The following is a 22,065-nucleotide window of genomic DNA, read 5'->3' on the forward strand; positions in this document are numbered from 1 at the left end:
GCCCAATCCCTGCCATACATTTTAGTAGAAAATTTCTCACAGGTGAGTACTGGGCACTGCCCAGTCCTGCGTACCACCCTTTTGAGACTCAGCACCAGCGCTCTGCACAGCCAGTGGGTCAGCAACACGATGCCAGGCTGAACTGGGCTCATAGCCAGAGAGGGAGGTTGGAGGCCTGATCCGAGGGCCCTGGGGTCTGAGGGTCAGGGAGAAGGGTGCAGAGAGACAACTCGGAGGAGAGCAGCAATGACCTGTGAGCCCTTGGCCAGCTTTGATGTGAAAGTCTCTTGTTAGGTGATAGCAGTTGGATGAGCTCTAACTAGTATGGGCATCTGGGAGCCTTCAGTACTAGCCTTGGGCAGCTCTTGGCTTTAAATAATTTACTTCTACAGAGCTGATGTGTATCAGGCACTGGTCACATTGAGGGACAAAAGGGTCTGTTATCCCCCCACTGAGCTGACTGAACACCTTCTCCAAGAGCGTCTGCCCTGCTTGTGGCCCTGAGGCCACGCACGGTCCCGTGATGCATCCACATGTTCCTGACTGCCCCAACCCAGCACGGCTCCCCAGTGTCACGGGCGGGCTGCAATGCCCTGTGTCCGGTGGCTTCCAGTGCACAGGCAGGCCAGGTCCTGGCCACAGCATGGGGGCCGGAGGGTCAGCAATAGTATTAATCCAGCCTGGGTTTTTGAGGCTGAATCGGCAGCTTGTTCTCATCTGAAGGCTCCTTTTTCTCTTCGCTCCCGTCTGTTTCTTTTAGGAAAGTTTTATATCCCTTGTGCTACAAGGACCCTTTTCTTTGTCATCCTTCCTGAGCATGCCGGGGCGGAGGACAGAGCGGCTGTGTTGTAGCACAGCCATCCCCAAAGGCAGCTTGGGGCCAGATCCTGTGGAGAGATGTGTGGTGCAAGTGGCAGTGTCGAAGGGCAGCGAGGTAACAGCCACAAGGATCTGCCCCTTGGCAGGCGGGTGCCAAGGGCTGGCACCCTGCCAAATGCTCCTCACGTGAAATCCATATTAATGTGCTGATTTTGTCTAGAATGGGGAAACTCATCCCACAGTTGACTTCCCTTCCGTCACTGCAGCTCCCACTTCGTGCTGTGTGTGCCAGGGCCATGTAGCCATCGGGCAAGCTGGCCTGTTGGGTTTCCTTATTGTCTGTCATGGTCATGGAGAAGGCTGACCATGGAGGAGAAAAGCCCATTTTTGGGTTTGGGTATCTGGTTCCCAGGTCCTTTCTGTAGGATGTTGGCAGCAAAAAGCTAGGTCCTTTTAGAGCTGTGAACAAAACTGTCTCCTTGGATGGTAAAGGAAAGCCTCCTATGTGCTGTGGTGAGGGATGAAGCTGTTCCACCGAGGAGCAGGACGATGGGTGAATTTTGTGGGTTCACAACCCTGTCCCTGGCACCGGGTGTGTGAATCTCCTTTCTCATCTATAAATTGGTAGCTGTTCCTGTATTCCTGCTGTGGATAGACTGAGCTGGGCTTTGGGAAGAGCCTGGCCTTGTGCTGTAGCGGGTGCTCACGGCTCAGTGCCGAGCTCAACAAGGCTTGATCAAGCTCACCACAGGCCTGGGCTGACTCCTGGGCTTAGAAGCACTGCTGAGCGCCTGATCCTGATCCCTTCCTTGCGTCATCCTGGCAGCCCATCCTGTGTCCGTGCTCCCTGCTGGGGCCACTGCTGGAAACCCCCTCTGTTCCCCTGGCCTGGGTGGTCCCAGCACATCTCCTTGGGCTTTTCCTAGCCAGCAGGGTCCAGGGTGGCCGATAGCACATGCTGGAGCTCCGTGCAGGGAAAGCGGGGTCTGTCCTTGGCCATAAACCCTTTCTGCTTGCAGGAAAGTAGTTTCTCTGACACCCGGCCATGAGGCATCTCCAAGGCAGAGCAGCTGGCTGGTCTTAGCAGCCCCAGGCCTGTCTGAGCTAGGCTGCAAATGCCGTCGTGCCCCTCCTGCCTGGGAGGTTTTGGGAGATTTAGCGTAACTGTGCAAAAATATCTCTGCAGCAGCCACTGTTCCTCGTAGGCAGGAACAAACTGGGCAAAGGCTGACGAGGGTGGATGCAAACTCACACTGCGGAGCATTTCCATGTCATGGGCCAGGGACGTCAGTGGGGGGGCAGACTGCCCAGGGACAGCTGCAGAGCTGTGGGATTCACCCCTGTGCGTCCCCCTAGTCCTCACCCTGAGAAAGCCAAGATATTTTGCAGCCCCTGCGCATCTCCTGGGGATGACTGGCATGTCCAGCTCTGCTGCAGCCCCCTGCACTTCTGCACTGCCAATCCCGGGGGCATCTCAGGGATGGGTCCTGATTTACGGGGCTGGAGCTGGGCTTCTCCATGACCCTGACGCTCGGCTGCCTGTGGCTTGGAGCTGCTCTGCAGCAGGGCACATCCAGGGAAGGCCTGGATATTAGCCAGGTTTTAGCTCCTTTGGTCCTCACAGAGCTCTTGAAGCCGTGTCAGGGTAGGGAAACTGAGGCACAGAGCTGCAGTGTAACGCTGGCAGAGGCTGAAGGGTTTAATGCCTTCCTGCAACACTAAGTGCCTGTGCCCAGAGACTCCTGCCCCAATTATCCCAGGGACATGGGCAAGAGTTTAGTCTCTGGCAAGGAAAGTGCAGCTGTGAGAGGGCTGAGATAAGAGCGATAAAAATATATTTAAATAGTCTCGTTTTCTGAAAGTCACCCTGAAGCACTTAGGGAACTGAGTGAAATGATTGCAGAGCCGTTAGCCGCTATCTCCAAGATATCACATGAGACTCTGGAAGAGGCCAGAGCTAGGCTCCATCTCCAGCAGGCATCAAGGAGGAGCCCAGGACTTCGACCGCTCAACGTAACTTCAGCTCCTGGGAAAGTACTGCGGTGCGGCTTTCCAGCTCTGTGCAAGCTCCTGGAAGATGACTGCAAGACGACTAATAGCGGGATGGATGTGCTGGGATCAAGTGGTGATGAAGCGGCTGAATTTCCTCTCTGCCCAGGGTGACCGGCCTCATGGCAGAGGGAAGCAGTTATTGGCGTACAACTTGTTTAAGGCAGACTTTGGTCTCTGCTTGACAGTTTTTATCAGTGGCATTGGCTGAAATGGTCCCCTGGGAGGCCACGTGTGGCCTGACAGGCCAGGAGCATCAGCTGGAGACTGCTGTCAGCTGCTGGGGTTGGAGGCTGCTTTATCCCACATGCCAGCAGGCTCCCAAGACACAGGTGCTTGGCGAGCTGGGACTGCGGCCTCCTGAGCACCAGCAAAACCCCACCATAGGGCTGGGGACAATGGGGTGCAGCAGCACGGCCCACCTGTGGGTACCACGCAGGGGCCCATCAGACCAGGCTGCTAAGGAAAACAAATATTTCCAGCTCTGTTCAGGCTGGGGATGCATTAGTGACCCCTCGCTCATGTGAAACAAGGGCCACAAAATGAGAATCACCTTCCAGGTCCTGGGTGTCCTTATATTTATTTTCATCTGTTAAAACTGTAGGTACATGGTGCATTTGGACTCTGATCCAAGGGAGTAGCTCAAGCTCTGAGTGTAACAGATGCCTTTGAGAAAGAGCTGCCCTCAGGGATGTGCTGGCTTGCACTTGTCTTGGGATGAAGGACGTCTTTCAGCCAGGGTAATTTCTTACACTCATTTTGCTTCAGTGCAAGTACCTGGGTCTGTACGGACAGTCTCATCCAAAGGTGTCATAAACCACTTGCCTCTGGGTGTGAAGGTCTCGTATATGGGGAAAACTTAAGTTCAGTGCTAGCTCTTGTGAATACTAGGCCAGTGCTCAAGACCTGAGCTTGAGACCTGCGAGGAGCCAGGACGCACCTCCCCGTTGGGAGATAGTCTCCGATGGTGTTTCCCAACCAGAAGCCTGCGGCACCGCTGCAGCTTCTCTAAAATTTTCCTGAGGGCTTGGTGCTAAAATAGCTTGTGCATATCTGATATCTTCTATGGGGCCCTCAGAAAGCAATCTCAGCAATTCCTGGGCTGGTACAAGGGGAGGGGACGGGGACAAGAAAACAACTAGGCAGCTGCAGGTCCTTAGTGCTTACAAGGATTTAAGCTTTGGATGCAAATTTCTGGTGCTCGCTCAGCCGGGAGGGAGAGCTGCAATCTGCTTCCCGAGAGCTGGGCCGGGTGGAAGGAGGCTCCCGGCTGCTGTGGTGCTGAGCCTGCAGTACTGACAGTTCATTTTCATTAGTGGTAAGTCGCTTCCCTTTGGAGCTAATTGGAAAGGAGTTGCCTGTGATGGAAAGCCCGGCCTATCTATATAGGTTGAATCGGCAACCTGCTTAGCTTGGCAAACCAGCTTTGGCTGTGGGAGGAAAGTGTGACCCAGTGCTCCGTGCCTGCATGCAGTGGCCACTGGCCGCTCTGCTCCCTGCGTCCGGGAAACGCACTGCGGAGGGAAAGCCCAGCCCCTTGGTGAGCAAGGGCTCCAAACCTCCGTTAAGAGCCCCCACTTTGATGGGGTGGAAATTGAGTTGGAGTCAAGCTATCATTTGCTCGAAATAAGAATGTGCCAAATCTCCTGGGAACAATTTTAATTTGTGCCTGCTAATAATATAACGGGAGGTTAGCAATGAGTTGCTTGGAGCACGAACAGGCTGCTCTTCAGTCTGATGCAGGGGAAAAATGGACCTGTTGACTTACTTTGATTTATTCCATGGCATCCCTGGGTGCAAGATTCCCCCATCCCCAGCCTGAGGGCCCCAGCCCCACCAAGGTCCCCGCATCTCCCAGCCATGACAGCCCGACCACGGCTTCAACCTGTGTCAGTCGCCTACAGGTGTCAGCATCCCTAGACCCCCTGGCAGCTACTCGCAGAGGTGTACAGCTGGTGAGCTGTTCGTGCCACTGTGCTGTGCCCTCGATCTGCCACCAGCAGAGGTTGGACGAGGTTTTGGGGAGGTCTGGTGACTTGCAGGGTCGGTAAGGCAGGTCCCAGTGCTGGAGGAGCCAGCAAAAACTGGATATAGCACTCTTCTCAAACGCTTTGAGAGCAGAATCTTGCCAGAAGGTCTGGAGGGCCATTGTATGGTAAGGATACACAAAGGGTGTCGGAGAAGATAAGACTGTAGCAGAAAATCTGGATTATTTTTTGCCTCTACGTTCACTGAAGAGGAGCTCAGGGTAATTGCCATGCTAGGCCTGGCTTTATGGAGGCAGCAGCAGAGGATCTGCCTTAAATTTAGGAGGAAAAACAAATTGCCAAAACCACCAGCAGCAAGCCCCAGGGCTGGAGTGACTTCAAAGGCGAAACAGTGAATTAGAGCTGGTGGTTTAACCACCCACGTAAAGTTGCTTTGGTGCCCCCAGGGTATCTCCAAGGATGGAGATTCACCCGGTCTCTGTCCCAGGGCTGCCCTGTTCTTATGGCAAGAAAAGTCGAGCTGGTTGACATTTGCAGAAGGTGTTTGGTAGCTAGAGCCTGAGAACCCGATCTGCCCCCAGGCAAGAGTGACAGTCCCCATGCGGCCAAGGAACTGGGTTAAAGACAGTGAAAAAAGCTGAATATTGGAGCCTGCAGGTATCAGTCCTGAGATGCAACCTGAGAAAGGGGTGAATGGTGAAGGGAGCCGTTTGCTGCTGATCCTCATGGCTACAAAGGGATGTGGAACCATTGCAGAGCCTCCTGCCCCCATGATGGCACCTTGCCCAGGGGACCCTTCCCCCGTGCTGGGTGCCAAGATCTTAGCCGGCCCTTTTGGAAGGCCAGGTCTGGCATCAGCCTCTGGCTGGTGCTAGGCCCTTGGCGCTCAGCCCCAGGGCTGGCTGGCAGCCCACAAGCTCCCACAAGCATCCTTCGTGGGTGCAAGGAAATCACACGGGGGCCAGGGAAGCCCTGCATGGCCCCTGCGGGGCTCCTGCTGGGCGCCGCAAGAGGTGGCATGTGCTCCCTGCGGCACCCTCGGGTGTCAGGTTGGTCCCAGGATGGGGCTTCCAGCCAGGCCATGAGCTGGGCACCGTCAGCACGCTCCTGCACGTCCTCCCATGCATGTTGTACCCCTTTTCAGACCCCTGCCCCAGGCGTCCAGCTGTGATTTCACATCGAGAGGGGTGATGGAAGTGCTGGTCTGGGAGAGGGCATGGTGGCTCGTCGTCCCTTGCTGTCCCCGTGACCACCCCCAGGGATGCAGCCCTGGGCCTGGACTTCCCCGGCGTGTCCGACCAGTCCAGACCCTACTGCTCCTCTCCCAGCGGCACAGCGCCGTGTGCCCAGAGGCCGGGATCACCTGCAAGTGGCTCAACCCCACAGGAGCTCCTGGGGCCGGATCCAGGTTTCCCCCCATTTGCAGGGCTGGGCTGCATAGGGGTGGCAGAGCCCAAATGCTGGCTCTCCGTCTCACCCCATGCACCAGCCCCAGACCGGACACCCCCCCCCCCCCCCCGAGCTCCTCTTTCCTAGGGGCTCGGGAGCATCCCTGGCCTCCCAACGCCGCCCCATGCGCGGCCCCACGGGGCCTCGTGGCTCTGCAGCCCCGAACGGGGCCACAGCTTGGGGCTGCAACCGCAGGGAACGGAGGCACGGACGGCTCCACGGGGATGCGGGGGAAAGAAAAACTGCCCGAGCTTTTCAAAGGCCTCCAGTCAGAGCAAGCCCAGAGCTGGTAGAGTTAGCTCCCTCTTCCCCCTAATTAAAATAACTCTGAAGAGACCTTTGTAGCTGCTGGCTGGCGCTGAAGTCATCGCTGCCCGTGCTGGAGAACACTTAGATCTTGTCTGCTAAATCCGCCTTTCTTCCCGTGAGTCGCTGCCGGCCCCGCTGTCCCCGCAAAGCCCTGCCGCGTGGGTGACTCAGCTCGCCAGGGTCCTCGAAAAGCGCGTTTTGCACACGTTTGGCTGCGCGCTGCTGCCCGGTGAAACGCAAAAGGCCCGGTGAGCGGGCTGGGACTCGAGCTGCGGCTCCTCTGCAGCCAGAATCGCTCCGAGCCTGGCCCCTCGCAGCCTCTGGGTCCCGGCAGCGGCACCTGGATTTCAGGCTCGGGGTTAAGGGGCCGGATCCTGTGGCTGAGCGGCAGAGCAGGGCACCGCAGAGCTTTTTCCAGCCTCCCCCTCTTTCTTTCCCCCCTCTCTGGCTTTACGGCTACTGTTTCTCCCTTGGGACCCGACCGCAGCTTCGACGCCCTCCTCCAAGCCTTGTTCCCTGCGATCCCCGAAGGCCTGGCGGGTCCCAGGGCTGCTCGCTGGCCCTGGGGCAGCTGCGGGCTAGGGAAGAGGCAAAACGGGGCTGTTTCAGGCATTTCTGGCCCTTACTCATGGCACACCCCCTGCCCTGAATGGGGGACGCGAAGGGTGCAGGCCCGCTGCTCCTGTCGCCTCTGCACTGCCGCTCACCAAACTGCAGCCCGCTGGGGTTATCGAAGGGGGATGCAGAGACCCACTTGTTCCCGCTGCCTCTGATGCAGCCCGAAGCCTTTGCGGGGTCTCTAGGGGGGAAAGAAACCTTGGGGCATGCCGCCCCTGCCGAGGGAGCACACAGCAGGCCGGGGGGATTTGGCAGCCGAGGGCGCCGTGCTGCTCCCCTGCCGTGGTCCCGGGTCCTCCCCTGGGTTTCTCAGCTCTGCACCAGGGCTGTTGGACCTGCCGGCCTTGCTTGTGCCCTCTGCGGGCTCTGTGACGGGGGGCTGCTCAGGTCTGGTGCGAAATGGGGTTTGCACGCCCCGACTTTGGAGCCGCCCAGGGACCCTGCGCACACAGTCTTAAAAGCAAGGCCTTCATAGCAGGGAGAAGGGAGAGAGGCAGATTTGGCCTGGGAGAGTGAGAAGAGCACTTAGTCTGGTACAGAGCGGGGCAGCCTTGGGTCAAATCCTGCTGGGGCAGCCCCGGCCTGTCTAACCGAGCACCAGGACTGCACGAGCCCCCTTCAGACGGGCTGTGTTTTGCAACAACCAAATGCAAAAATGCACAGGAGCGGGTGCGCGTGCATGGGAGCGGGTGCATGTCTACTGGGGCAAGCGTAATGCCGTAAGCATATTTGCACGAGAAACCACTGGAGAGTAAATGGGTGCTGGGGTGACTGGGGCTGCAGGTGGCTGATCTGGAGCTGATGCTGCGCTCTTCCCGTGCTCTCCCTGGGAGGCAGCAGGCGTTCGTCTCTCTGCTTGTCTCTCCTTGTGCCCTCCTGTGCTCCAGAGCTTTTCCTCAGAGCTGTGGCTGAGCTGCGGCTAGAAAGGCACGCTGGAACAATTTGCAAAACATATGCCCCAGGAGTTTTTTGGCACCACGCACCCATGTGCCTTTTGGTTTACTACTGTTTGACAGCAGCAACGGAGCAGACATTGGCACAGTGGCTGGCTGTGGGCACAGGCACTGAGGAGCCAGATTGCTCCGTCTTCCTAGAGATGTCCCCAATCCCTCCACCCACCTGGGTTGGAGATGGCTTTGCCCCTTTTCACCTCTTCCACAGGGAGAAAAATGTCTTTTTTGGAGTTTGGGAATTTTTTTTGGAGATCTGCAGCCTAAAGGCAGGGCAAAGACGAGTACGAGGTGGCTGAAGTTGGAGCTTGGCTGCACGGGTGGTTCTGCTCACTGAGCTTGGCTCTGCTTCCCTGGGCAAAGCACTGTAAATCTGGCATGGCCAAAACCCTCCCAGGCCTGCAGGAGGAGACAAACTTCTTGCAACTGTGCGAGTGTCACCGCTGCCTGCGGTGGCAAAGCCAGCCCTGCCTGCCCATGAGCGCTTTGGGCGGGACAGGGTGGCGCACCGAGCTCTGCATCCTCACGGACCGAGCCACCGAGGCGAGGGGGATGGGGGGCACCATGGGGGAGAAGGAGCTGGGAAGGTCACTCCGTGAGCCAAGGCAAGAGCAGGAGCATGGAGCGATGGGGAGGCTGGCATGACACAACGGGGATATTAGGGCCAGGGAGGGCAGGAATGGGACCCGCAAGCCCATGGGTGCCACTCCATTGCGGCACTGCGCACCTGGGTCATGGCCAAGCAAATGGGGCGATGGAGGTGGCCCTCATGCTCGTCAAGAGATGGTCTTGGGTGGCTAGGAGAAGGTCTCGGGTGGCCTCATACCCACGGTGCAGCCCTGGCCAGGTGTGCTTCTGTGCCCTCCTCCTGGCTGCGTGGCCTAGCTGCAGTGACCTGCTGTAGAGACCTGGGGGACACGGTGACAGGGGCTGATCGCACCGGGGACGGCAAACAGCAGGGTCCCTAGGGGAGGACGTAACGTTGTGTCCTGGCCCTGGGGATCCCCGTGGGAGGATGTAAAGCATGTCCTGGCTCTGGGGTTCCCGCCGGATGGTGCAACATATGCTCTGGCCCTGGAGATGTGCAGCGCGGTGGCCTCCTGGGGTTGGGGAGGTTGGGGAGGTTGAGGACCCGCAGCTGGTCAGGGGCCGAGGCCAGGGCGGACACCAGGATCCGGCGGGGGCAAGGCGATGCCGGGTGCACCTCAGCGCCCGTCGCCTCGGCCAACACCCCACCGGGCTCCTCCCAATGCCGTCCTCCTTCTCTCCTCTCCCCAGGCCGGAGCGGCGGGCCGCCTCGCCGACGATGAACGGGACGGCCAACGTGAACCCGGCCGGCCGAAGCCACTTCGCCTCCGCCATCCCGGTGCCGCGCGGCGCCTCGCAGAGCAAGCCACCCGCCGCCGCCGTCCCCTCGCCGCGGCTCCCGTCGCGGCAGAGCGGCTCGGGGCTGCCCGCCTCGCACCGGGCTGCGTCCCCGCGGCCGGCCAAGGCGCCGGGCGCCGGCCCCGTCTCCAAAAGCCTCAAGCCCAGGGCGGTTTGCAAAGCCGGCGGCCACGAGCAGGAGGACGGCAGCCCCGGCCCAGGCGGGGGGCCGCCGGGCATCGCCCCGCGCGGGGGGCAGAAGGCAGCGCCGAGAGCCCCGGCGGCGCCCGGGAGGTCGCCGGAGCCGCCCAAGGAGCCGTCGAAAGGCGCGGGGAAGGCCGGGGAGGCCGCCGAGCTGCCCAAGGCGCCGCTGGGCAAGAGCGGAGGGCGGCCGGGCCCGTGCGAGGAGAGCGGGGACGGCCCCGCCGCCCGGCGCCCCCCGAGCTGCCCTGCCAGGGGGCCGCCCTTGGCCCCCTGCAAGGGCGGGGGGACACCCCGGCCGGCCGCCGAGGACAAACCCCGCGTCGGCTTGCAGGCTAAGGGCCCGGCCTTCGCCTCGGGGGCCATCACCTTCTCCTCGGCCGCCCCGCACAGCCGTCCCGTCACGGCCACCGTGGCACCCTTCCGGTACCGGTGAGTGGGGCCGCGGAGGGCGCAGGGGACGTCGGGGGCCGCCCTGCAAGGCCCGGCCGAGGGGAAACCTGGCGGGGCTCGAAACGGCGGGGCTGGAGGCTCTGCCCCAGCGCCGAGGCGGGAGGAGGGTGCCGGGAGCCGGGTCGGGGTGCCGGGAGCTCCCGAGTCCTGCAGCACCCGTGGGAGCCTGCTGCAGGGGGCGGGGGGACCTGGGACCCCTTCGCCGGAGCAGCTCGGCTGCCTGGGAGAGCCGAGGGCAGCGGGCGCCCGTCTGCCGGGGGTGCGCGGGGCCCCAGCCGGTGGCCCCCCCCCGGCCCCGGGCGGCCGTGCTGCCCGCCGCTCGCTCGCCCCGCTGAGCCCTGCCTCTGCCCCCAGGCTGCAGGAGGACGGGGAGCGGAGGGCCACGTCGCCGTGGGACGAGCGGGCCAGTCCTGCGGAGGGGCCCGACCCTGGAGGCCTGAGTGAGTCCGTGCGGGTTTGCCGCTGCTGCCGCTGCGGGGGGGGGTCCCGCGTGCCCTCCCGCTCCGGGGGCTTCACCCGGCCGCGGGCGCGAGCGGGGGGCGGCTGGGCCCCCCTCCCCACCGAGGGCGCCAGCGCCGGTGGCCTCTTGGAGAGGGCTGGCGTGAGGCGCTGCCTGCGGTTTCGGCTCCGGGAGGGGGGGGGTCCCAGGGGACGTGGGTGCTGGTGCCCCCTCCGCCGAGGCGCCCGCCTGCCCCCCGCTGCTGGCTGCCTGCTGCGCGGGACGCTCGGCTTCGCTCGCTGGACGAAGCGCTGCGCTGCCGGCAGGGCGAGAGGCCTCCGGGGAAACCGCGGGGGAAAAATATAGTGAGCGGCGACGTTTTTTTTTTTTTTGGGGGGGGGGGGGAGTGACCAAAAGCCAGGCCCGCGCCCCGCCGGCGCGCGGTGGAAGCGGAGCCGGTCACAGAGCTGACGCGGCTGGGTGAGGGGGGAGACGCGTGCCGGCGCTGGGGGCCCCCTCGGCCCCTTCGCTGGGGTTTGAGGGCAAACGATGTAGCGCCGGGGACCCCCTTGGCCGCGGCACCCCGGATGCAGCCCGGCGGGGCCGGGTGCCAGCGCCGGCCCGGGCCCCACGCAGGAGGGTGCCGGGAGGGGTCAGGGTGGGCGCAGAGCAGCTGGGGTCTGCACCTAGCGTGTCCCCTGTGCCCCCCGCGCCTCGGGCCCGAGGGGGACGGCGGGGGGATGCGCGGGGAGAGGCAGGCGAGGGGCAGCCCGGCGAGCGCCCTCGCTGATCAGGGGCTCCCTGCGGAGCCGGCAGCAGCGCCGGAGGGCGGCGCAGATGAGCCCGGGGGCGCGCGGGTGGTGGGGGGCCCGTGGGGAGCCTGCCGGGCTCACGGGTCTCCGGGTGTGCCTGGCGCTCTGGCAGGAGCCCGGGAAGGAAATTTAGGGAAAGCACCGGGGGGGGGGGGGGGCCAAGGCCGCCGCCTGCGTTGCGGATGCGGCGCGCGGGGCCTCGGGAAGCGGCGGGCTGGAAGCGGAGCGTGACGACCCCCAGACACCCTGGTTTAGGGCTCCTAAAGCACAGGGGACCAAATCATGAGGGTTGTATTAAAGGGGAGAGGAAACGGTTTGGGGGTGACCCGGCTGCGGGGGCTCCTCGGGCTGGGGCTGCACCCAGGGCTCGGGCAGCCCCGGACGGACCGGGGATGAGCTACAAGCCGCGATGGCCATCGAGAAACCAGAGGGCAAGGCAGAAAACGCAGAAAAGAAGGGCCAAGCGGGACCGGCAGGGAGATGCGGGGCTGGAGCAGGGCTCGGAGCAGGATAGAAATGCCGAGCGGCGGCTTTTAGGGCCGTTACGTGCCCGGGAATTCCCAGTCCAGGCCAGTTCCTAGTGATCTCCAGCCGTTGGGCCTTGCTGGCAGGTTTCCGGAAAGGCGGCGGGAATCCATTTGGGAAGCGTTGCTGTCGGGTCTCGGAAAGCAGGAGACCTCGGCGGCGGGGCAGGAAAGCCCTGCAGGGCCGCGCTGGGGCCGGCGGGGACGCCCCTGGCCGAGCCAACCCTGCTCCGAGCTTCGCCGACGGCGCGGGGCGGCTGCCGGGGACCGCCCAGGCTGGCCGAGCTGGCGACGGGGAGCGAACCCCCCCCGGCGCCCGGGGCGGTACCGGGGGCTGCTGCTGGCCTCCTACGGGCGACCAAAAACGCAGAAGAGCTGGGGAGCCCTTGCGCTGCCCCGGGGTGTCTGGGGCGCAGACCCGCCGCGGGGCCGCGCGGGGCGGCCGAGCGCGGCCGGAGCGCCCGGGTGCCAAGTCGCCCGCCAGCGGCGGTCCTCGCCCGCGGAGGCACCCAACGCGGCAAGATCGTCTCCCTCCCTAACGACTGCAGCGCCATCCGGCAGGCTGTTGCGCCCGCTGCAGCGCGGCACCGCTCGGCCTTCGGCTTTTTGTTTTTTCCCCCCCTCCTCTTTCTAGTTTTCCGCTGAGCTCCAGGAACGACCCACTTGCATGGAGAGGCCTGAGAGCGAGCGGCGAAGCCGGCGCCTCGGCACCGCCAGGGTCCCCGCGCCTCCCCGGGGGGGGGGGTGAGCATCCTTCCCGCGCGCCGCTGCCTCCGTTTGAAACCTCGGCGCGTCCCCGCCGGGCGGCGCAAGGGGGGCCGGGGAGCAGCGCGCACCCCTTGGCGCCGGGTGGGCGAGCCCGGGCTCACAAAGTCATTTCTCAGCGAGCCATCGGCCGGCGTTTCTCCCCGCCGGGCGGATGGCGCGGGGGGGGCGGGGGGGGGCGTTTCTTGGCGGAGGCGTTAGCCCAAAGGCCAACTGCCCCCTGCAAATTGGGAGGGGGGAACGCCCCGGAGCTCTCGGGCGGTTCGTTTCGGGGTGGGTTTGGTTTGTTTTGGGGGGGGGTCCGTCGCCCGCTGCCGGGGAGGCGGTTGCCAGGGCAGCGGGAGCCGGCTCGGCAGCGGAGGATGGCGGGAGACTCCGGGGATGTGCAGGGAACAGAGGAAAAAAGGGGAGGAAAAAAAAAAAAAAGACGAGGAGGGAGAGGGAGGCTTCGGGCAGCGCCGGGAACCGCTGCGGCTGGCGGGCTGCTTCGGACGGACAGAAGTCGGTCGACGCGGCGGGCTCGGCCGGCCCCGCTCCGCTCCGGCGGGTCATCGCCACTCCCCCAAAGTGACAAATAAGCCCCAAATGCGTCCCCCACCCCGCGCCGGACCCGGCCACCACGGCGGCGGCCGGCTAAACTCGCACCCGCTTTGGGGCTGTGCTACGGCGGCCTTTTGGGGCAAAAGTGAGGCGTTTTGGTGCAAAAACGCCCTCCTCTTTTCTTTTTTTGCATCTTTCCTTTCGCATCGGGCCCGGTTACGTGCATCTGCCCGTTTCTCCGCGCCGCCGCCGCTGGGGACGGGGTGTCTAAAGGGGGAAGGAGCCCAGAGCCGCGGGAGGCGGCGGGAGACGGGCGTCTGCGGAGGAGGCCCGGAGGAGCTGGCGGCTCTCGGCCGTGCCGCCGCGGCGCGTGCCCGGCGGCCGGCGGGACGGGGACCGGGGCCGGGCCCGTCCGGCGGGGCCTGCTCTGCTCTCCCGGCCTCCCCCTTATCTTCGCAGCATAGTAACGCGCGCTAATGTAATATTTTCCGTCGGTTGCCATGGCAGCGCGCGTGAGGTCACCAAATAGACTTAATTCCCCCCTCCCGAGGGAGGGATAATTAATGAAAAATGATGATAACCAGATCCCATTCTCCCCCTCTCTTCCCCCCCCCCCTTCATTCCCCCGGACGGTTGGAGATGCCACACTGATTTCGGAGGCCGCCGGGCCAGCTCGAGGGCTGGCGGGGCCGGGGGCGCGGGGCGAGGCGACGGGTGCCGGGGGCAGCGGGTACCAAGCGGCGAGGCAGGGAGCGGCGCGGCGGAGGCCCCGCACGAGGCAGGACGCAGGGCGCTTTGCACGCTGGGTGCTGCGGGGTGCACGGCCAGGGCGCGCGCGCCGCCACCGCGGGACACCCCGACCCCGCTGGCTGCACCACCCAGATCCCGCTTGGGGGTGGCACTGCGGGGGGGGGGGGTCGGGGCGCCCCTGGGTGCCCACGCCGCCGGCAGCTCCGCGCTTGCCAGCCTCCTCGGTCACCCAGCGCTGAGGCGCTGCTGCCCCGGGGGTGCCTCGCAGCCCAGCTGACCGCCGGGCTCCCGCTGCCCCCCGCCGGTGCTCGGCGCTGCACGTCCCGCCGCCGGGGGGCGGGGCGCCCCCGAGCCCCGCCCCCTCCGCCTCGCCCCGCCCCGCCCCGCGGCGGCGCGCGCCCCCTCCCCTCCCCTCCTCTCCCCTCCCCTCCGCGGCCGCCGCGTGCCGCGGGCGCGCGCGCCGCGCCCCGCCCCCTGCCCGCGCCAGCCGGGCGCGGAGGAGGGCGGGCCCTTTTTGTTTGCCCCTGACATTCCGCTGGTTCGCAGTGTCCCGCCGGCGGCGGAGCAGCGAGGTGGGGCCGCTGCGCTCCGGCGCCCTCCGCTCCGGTGGGGCGGGCGGGTGGGCGGGCGCTCACGGCGCTTCTCTCTCTGTCTTGTCCGGTGTCCTCGGTGCCGCAGCAGCAACAGCAGGAGCAGCAGCAGCCGCCGGCGGGTTAAATGGTTCCAGCGCGGGGATGCTGGGGAGCAACCTCAAGAGCCTTCCCGACGTGGAGCTGGGCGAGGAGGGCGCGGCGGAGCTGCGCGGCTACCGGCGGGGGCCCGACGGCGGCGCGGTGATGCCGAAGCGGGCTAAGGCGGCGGCGGCGGCGGCGGGGCCGCGGGGCGCCGAGCTGCGCGTCTTCAAGGCGGGCAGCGCCGAGGGCCGCCTGCCGGGGGGCTCCAACCTGCGCAAGCAGAAGTCGCTCACCAACCTGGCCTTCCTCACCGACGCCGAGAAGAAGCGGCAGCTCTACGAGCCGCGCTGGAGCGACGACATGGCCAAGGCGGCGGCGGCGGCGGCGGGGGGCCGGGGCGGCGGCGGCCCCCGCGCCCGCGAGGCGCCCGCCATGTCGCGCAGCCTGTCCCGCTCCGAGCACTCGCTGCTGCCGCCGCCGCGCCCCGCCGCCGCCCCCGCCGCCAAGCCGCCGCCGCCGCCGCCCGCCGCCGCCGGCAAGCCCAGCCGCATCCCCCGCGGGCCCTACGCCGAGGTGAAGCCGCTCAGCAAGGCCCCCGAGGCGGGCGGCGGCGGCGACGGCAAGTGCGACGACGAGCTGCTGTGCGGCAAGGGCAAGGCGGCGGCGCCGGGCCCCGAGGAGAAGCCCTACCTCAAGGTGGACCCCGAGCTGGTGGTGACGGTGCTGGGCGACCTGGAGCAGCTCCTCTTCAGCCAGATGCTGGGTGAGTGCGGGGCGGCGGCGGCCCGCCGGCCTCCGAGACGGTCCCCGCCGCGCCGCCCGGGCGGCCCGCCTGCGAGGGAAACCGAGGCAGCCGGCCTGGGCCTCCGTCCTTCGTCTCCGGGCCGGCGGCGCCTCTTCCCTTCCTTCGGGCTTCCCACGTCGGCGCGCGAGCCGCCGCGGGCTCGGCTCCGGCACGCGGGAGCGGTCGGGCGCTTGGCTTGTCCTCTCGGTTCCTCCGCGCACTGCCCTGCGGGGAGGCGAGCCGGACGGGAGCCGCGCTCTTCCTGGGAGCGGAGGTGTCGTCGGCCTCTAGCGAAGCAAAGCGAGAACTTTCCTTCTTCCTAACCGGCTCCTGCCGGGTGCTCGAGAGCGCTCAGGCGGGCCCCGAGCCCCTTTCCCGCGCGCGGGCCTTGCGCTGGCTTGCTGCTTGCCGAGCAAGCCCCGATTCAGCCTCCGCGCCGGGTGGAACGGCGGGGCTGAGCGCTGGGGGAGTGGGGACGAGGGGTGAGCGCTCGCGGCGGGCGGGTGCCGCGGTCCAGCAGACGGCCTGTGAGCTGAGCGGCAGGACACGGTTCTGCTGCCGCTCGCCGGCGCGTCCCCCCCGGGAGCGTGAGAGGCGCACCTCTCGTGCCCGTGCGAGCAGCTTTCGTCTTTACGTGGTTATCCCGCCCTTCCCTGGCAGGTAGGGCAGCAGTGTCGTTGCTGGTGTACAGAAGGGAGCCGGAAGCCTCTACCCGTCGCTTAGCACCGCTCCGAGGTGATGTTAGGACGGCGGTGTCAGGTCTGTGTGCTCGTCTCCCCCGTTGCCTGCCTCGGCTGTGAGCCTGAGTCGCAGCTGGGTCAGTGGTGGGGTGGCCAGAGCGCCTGCGAGGCCCGCAGCTCGCCATGGCCAAGCGATCCTTGAACTCCGTCTGCTTGGCTTGTAGACGGAGCCAAGATGATCCGGGGCCAGATTTCTGAGGAAAATCTCAGTTATGGCTTTTGTGGTATTAGGAAATCGTGCTAGCCTCCTGTGAGGCTTTGGGAACGTGCCCTCCCCCCCCCTAGCTTGCTTGGTCACCTCGCGTGTCCTGGAGAGACTCTGCTGATGTTACATCTGAAGGCTGTGCAACGCAGGGCTGCTCTGTTGTTTCTCCAGCTGGGGCCCGGGGCCTCTGGCCTCCTCAGTGTTGCCTAGGTGGGGAACATGAATCAGGGGATGATTTCCACTGTGGACAGGGCTGTCCCAGCTTCCCAAAAAGGAGAGGGAAAACACCCAGTGAGCTCAAATGCCGATGGGACAGAGCACAGTCTCTTCCTCGGCTTTTCTCCAGCCTGCCTGCAAGGCGGAATTGCAGGTTGCGTTTGAGTTTTTCCTTCCCCCTTGTGTTTTTGGTGGCATCTTGTTTCTAAATTGGACCAAAGAACATAGTTTCCCTCTCCCATCCCAGCTGGATGTTGCATCTGCTCCTTGTGATCAGAACTGTCCTGTCCTAGAGACTGACCTTGGGTGACGGCGTGCCAGTCTTACGTGGAAGTTGCTCGTGGAAAAGTGCCCAGTTATTGCATACGTAGACTCGAAGTTTGTGCCTGCGGTTTGGGTGTGTGGTTTTGAATCAAAAGCTCCTCTGATGTCTTGGGTGCTGCTTCTGGCTGAGAAAGGGAGGCCTGTTTCCTCCGTTCTCCAAGAACTCTGCTGCAGGATTTGTGTGAGCCCGTGGCTGCGTCGGTCTAGCTAGCCGGGCGCATTTGATCTCTCGGCCTGGGAAAGATAGCCTGAGTGGCCGAGTGCTTGTTCTGTGCATGGTATTGCATGAGATTTTTGTCGAAGTAGCAAATGCTGGCCTCCTGGGCATGCCTTGGGTCTGGCCTTTGGCCTTGCTGCCCCTTGTGTAGGCTGATCCAGGTCCGCATCTTGCCGCAAGTGCGTCCAGCATTCGCGTTTCCATTGTGGCCATCGCTCGGTGGAACGTGCGTACGCTGAAGGCTGGGCTGATCTCTAGGAAGCCAAGGCGGCATCTGCCAGGTTATTTCCGAGCTGGTGAGGTGTTGAGAGCCCTCTGCTTCCTGCCGAAGCTCGTTCTCCTCTGCAGTCCCACACGACAGCATGGGTAGGCTCAAATGGGCTCGGTCGGGTGAGGACAGTGGGGGACTTGCAGCTATGAAAAGCTCTGTTCCTTCTGGCAAACTGGCTCTGACTGAGATGATGGCAGATTAGCCTGCCCTCGCTCTGTGCAGCCATGACAAGGCTGCTCTTGGTACCCAAGCTAGCTGAACTTAAAGTGCAAAGAGTCTTGAGGGTGTTACAGCCTCTGCTCCCGTGCAGGGCTTTGGCACAACGTGCACAAGTATGTGTTGATGCACAAGCATGGAGCCTCCCAGATCGTGGTGGCATTGTCGTCCTTGGCTCCATGGCCACGTACAACGTTGCGGAGCAAAGAGTTGCAGTGAGTGATGGCTGTGAGCAGAGGGTCTTGTGGCAAGCAGCTGGTATAAAGCCATGGAGCGAGCCCATTGCAGGGGGCAGCCACGTTACAGAGGTGAAAACAATCTGGACGAGTGAGGTCAGTCTCATCGCAGGGGTGCGCGGGCTCAGGGTGTCAGAGCAGTCCTGCAGCTGTACTCAGGGATGTCCATCCTCATCCCTAATGCCAAGATAACACCAGATGCCATTGGAGCAGGGAGCACAGCAGGAATGCTGAAGGATTTGTCATTTATAGGACTAATCCATCTCTACCCACGATGCAGCTACCTGGCGTTTGCATGCCTGGGGGGGGATCTCTGTGTCCTCACTCTCACTTTGCTGTGGGATTTCCCCAGCGTCCCCAAGAGAAATTCTTGCAGCTTCACTGAGGATGCAGGACTGGTCACCCAGGAGGGTTTCCTGGTTTGTGGCAATTGCTGGAATACCAGAGGTGCTGACTGCAGCACAATGACTTGCAAGCTTAGCCAGAGCACGACTTGTGAAAGTGCCCCCAACATCTACTTTGGTTTCTGGGCTGGTTCTTAGTGTCTAGCTGCAGTTGTTAGTTGCTGTCTGGAGTGGGGGGCCTACTTTGGAGCCACAGTGCTGATGTTATCCTTGGGAGGTGCTGAGCATCGCTGAACTTTGGACTGTGCTTGCCATCTGGAGACTTGGTGAGCTGGCTTGTGAGGGCTAAACACTGCCAGGTCGGTCTTGGTGAACCCTCTCTGCCTGCATGTTTGCTGAAATACGTAACTTTCTAACGTCTGGAGGCTGTTGGGCTTCCTGTGGTGGCAGCTGGGGGCTGGTTGTCCAGGGTCAGATGAGGACAGCATCTGGGGTGGACAGGTCACGAACTTAATCCTGTTTAAACTTAGCTTTTCTTACATGGGGTTGCAGGCCGAACTGCTTATTGTGCTGTTGAGTTTCACCCGTTCCAGATTTAACCAAGTCAACCGTGACCTGGCATATCTTTGATGGTCTGTGTGGTGAGGATGCTGGCTGGAGCTTGGAGATGGGCAGAGGAGGGAGTGGTATGATAGCAGAGAGGTAGTGGTTGCACTATCTCCTCATATGCGTTGGTGGCCAGAGCCAAGACTGGGTGTGCATGACCCTGGATGCATGCTGAGCCTCAGGCTTCTGGTCCTTGTCTCCTGGTGTGATCCACACAGGTGAAACCTTCTCCAGGGGTGACAGTCTCTTGGTACTTTCCACAGATTGGCCCCTTAGGGGAAAGATTATTCCTGAGGTGGGGATAGACCCAGACAGGACAGGATCCCCCCCCCCCCCCCCCCCCCCCCCCGCCTTTGCTCAGGAAAGCTGGCTGCAAGCCCTGCTAGGACTGGTGAGTGAGGCCGGGAGGGAGACTTGCTCTCTGTTGCTACAGGAGGTGTTTCAGAGGGAGAGATGGCTTCTCCACACTATTTAGTGGACCCCTTTGGCATTAGAGACATCAGTCTGAGCTGTTTTGCCCTGTGTGCTAGATGATTCAGTGTCCAGAGTGGCTGGAGAAGACCTGCTAGCTTGGTTCGTACTGATGGGAAGACATGGTGGGAGCTGCATTGACTTTCAGCCTCTGCCAGTCTTCTGGTCTATGAAGTGTTGACTTGTGCTCAAAAGCCTGTTCTGCCACTGACTAACTGGAGCACTCTGCTCCACCAGACATGGTGACTTAAAGGCCTTCTGCATCCTTGGTCTCTGCACCTGAGTATTCCTTTCTACCGCACGTTCCTCCTGCCAGAAGCATACATAAGCTGCAGTGCAATGCTGGCCAAAAATACAATTTGTTTAGTAGTGGCCAAACGTTACCTTTCATTTGGTTACTGCAGCTGTGTCATCTGTTTGATGACACCGAAGTCTTTATAGAGCTGGTAGAGATGCAGCCATGTTTAAAGCAGAGCAGCCTGCGTAAGACGGGAGAGGTCACTGGGACACAGCAACCACATGTGCTTTGTAGAGGCTATTTCCAACATCAAAATTATACATTGCACATCAACCAGAGAGACCAAGGCTTCTCATCAAAGCTCGATGGCAGCTGGGTTTGCTAATTACCCCGGCACCCGGCCACAGGATGAAGGGTATGGCAGGAACGCGGCCAGCGTGGTGGAAGAGCTCGCTATAGGAAGCTTGCTGAGCTGTTCCGCATGTGTGTGCGGCTGACAAGAGTGCAGGTGCAGGAAGGCATACGAGTGTGTGAGTTCACTTGCGCTGGGGTGCTGGGACTCAGAGTGATTGCAGGGACCCAGACTTATGCTGCACTTACCAAAAAATCCCTAGAGCACGGCCAAGATCCTGCAGTTACTTTGTGCAGCCATTTCCTTGGCCATCTCTTGCTGTATATGGTGCCTCTTAAGTGGCTACTAATGGGTATAAGTGTATAGATGGCTGGGTTTTGCATGGGCCAAAGCCCAGACAGCTACATGTGTGATCCCAGGGGTAAGGGCGTTTCCTAAAAATCTTTGCTCAAGGAGCCTGTGTAGCCTTGCTGAGCTCTACAGGGGCTGGGTGCAGCTATAACCTGTCCCAGTTCTGCTGCCCCTGCTCTGCAGTGGGTGGGCAATGCCACCCTTCCTCAAGTGCCCTTGCAGGGGTATCTTTGCTGGGCAGCACGTGCCTACGGAGGCCCCACACTAGCAAAGGTCCTACTGGGCACAGCAGCCCTGATCCAGCCTGGCTGCAGGTCATGGAAGCATCGTTAGCTCTGCTTTGCAGATGGGAGGGGCGCAGTGACTTGCGAGTGAACAGCGTGCAGGAGCGAGGGAGGAATTGGGCGCCCTGCCTCTGGTCCTATGCTTGGTCCCAGACCTTGTGGTCCCTGTTCCACCAGTCAGCCTTTGAATGGGCTTCCCAGATACACAGCTGAACCTCCAGGACAGGACTGGCAGGTGTCATGGAGGAAGGAAAAGATGACCTGGTGCTCCCGTGGGTGCCGGTATGACCAGGCTCAGCCCAGAAATAACTTCTAGGCAGGGCAAGCTTTCTCAGACTTGAGGTATCCTAAGGCTGGCAGCTGGCTGGGTAGTGGATGCCAGCAACCCATCTGCGATGGGGAGAGAAGCCAAGGGCCTGGTAAGGACTGCTGGACAAACGGGCCCTTTCCAAGGGTGGGATCTTCACATTGCATGTGACTGAGGTCGGTAAAAACCCAACAGTGCAGAAAACATGCTTGGCTGATATTTGACGTGACCTACGTGGACCTGTTCCCAGTCCAAGCGGAGATGGTCTCACCAGGGTATCCCTTCCCAAATAGATCCCCTCCTGATTAACTTCCCTGCTGGCCAGGCAAATGGTACGTGATTAAAAGGGGTATCTCCACCTCCCTACTTCCTTTGCTGTTTAATTAAGCCCTAATGGGTTCCATTGCAGCTCTCTGCGGCAGTAACCCGGCTCCCTAGCATGAGAGCATAAGGAGGTCAGAGACCAAGTAGCTCTTCACAGCATTAGGAGCAGATTATTGCCTCGTAAAGCAATGCAACTGTTCCGATATCACTATTATGCTCAGATTATCCCTCTCTTAAGACCCCTGCACTATGGTGCCCTTGTGACAAGATTGTTGAGGTGGGAATTTATTTCCTTCTGGCTGCCGAACTCCTCCTGCATTTGGGTTATGGAGCAAGGAGAAAGGGACAGCTTATGCCATCTTGTCTCTACTTCCATGCTTGTGTCCCCTGCTTCTCTTGAGGAGTGGGAGCCTGATGGTACAGGGTAGGTATCTCCTATGTCTCAGCTGTGATGCTGCAGCGAGTGGGGAGAAGGTTTGGAAATGCTACCTGAGGACCACAGAGCCTTTAGCAAGAGCTGGTTGGGAAGTGCCATGTTCCACCGATAATGGTAGCGCAGTGAAAAAACCAAATTTCTCTCTGAGCTTCTCATGGAAAAGTAACAGTGCAAACACTTTGGATACAAAAATATTTGGAGATGCATTGCCAAAACAAATTCCTCCCCCAAAGAACCTGGAAAATTGCTGTTGAAAGTGGACTTTCTCAGTCACTGCCTACATTTTGTCCCCTAATCCAACGTTTGTCTGCTGAGGAAAATGCATGCATGAATGAGAAAATGTTATGCAACTCCATTTCCTCTGGGCTGGTGTGAGTGGCTGATATGAGGCTGACACAGGTAGGTTACCTAGCCCAGGAACTGGTATTCAGGATCTGT

General features: G+C 62.0%; 1 protein-coding gene across 6 annotated transcripts in view; it reads left to right on the top strand.

Moving 5' to 3' along the window:
• NAV1 (neuron navigator 1) overlaps positions 1-22,065 on the top strand; it is a 100,358-nt gene that overhangs the window by 17,391 nt on the left and 60,902 nt on the right. For 4 of the 6 annotated variants that reach the window (XM_068918538.1, XM_068918540.1, XM_068918541.1 and 1 more), the window contains 3 exons: positions 9,461-10,180; positions 10,556-10,641; positions 14,710-15,468. In XM_068918538.1, coding sequence (XP_068774639.1) covers positions 9,461-10,180; positions 10,556-10,641; positions 14,710-15,468 — 1,565 coding nt within the window. The remainder of the gene's footprint in view (positions 1-9,460; positions 10,181-10,555; positions 10,642-14,709; positions 15,469-22,065) is intronic. The other 2 variants (XM_068918539.1, XM_068918543.1) reach the window with 2 other exon arrangements.

The sequence above is a fragment of the Struthio camelus genome, chromosome 24 (genome assembly GCF_040807025.1).
Source record: "Struthio camelus isolate bStrCam1 chromosome 24, bStrCam1.hap1, whole genome shotgun sequence".
Classification (NCBI taxonomy): Eukaryota; Metazoa; Chordata; class Aves; order Struthioniformes; family Struthionidae; genus Struthio; species Struthio camelus.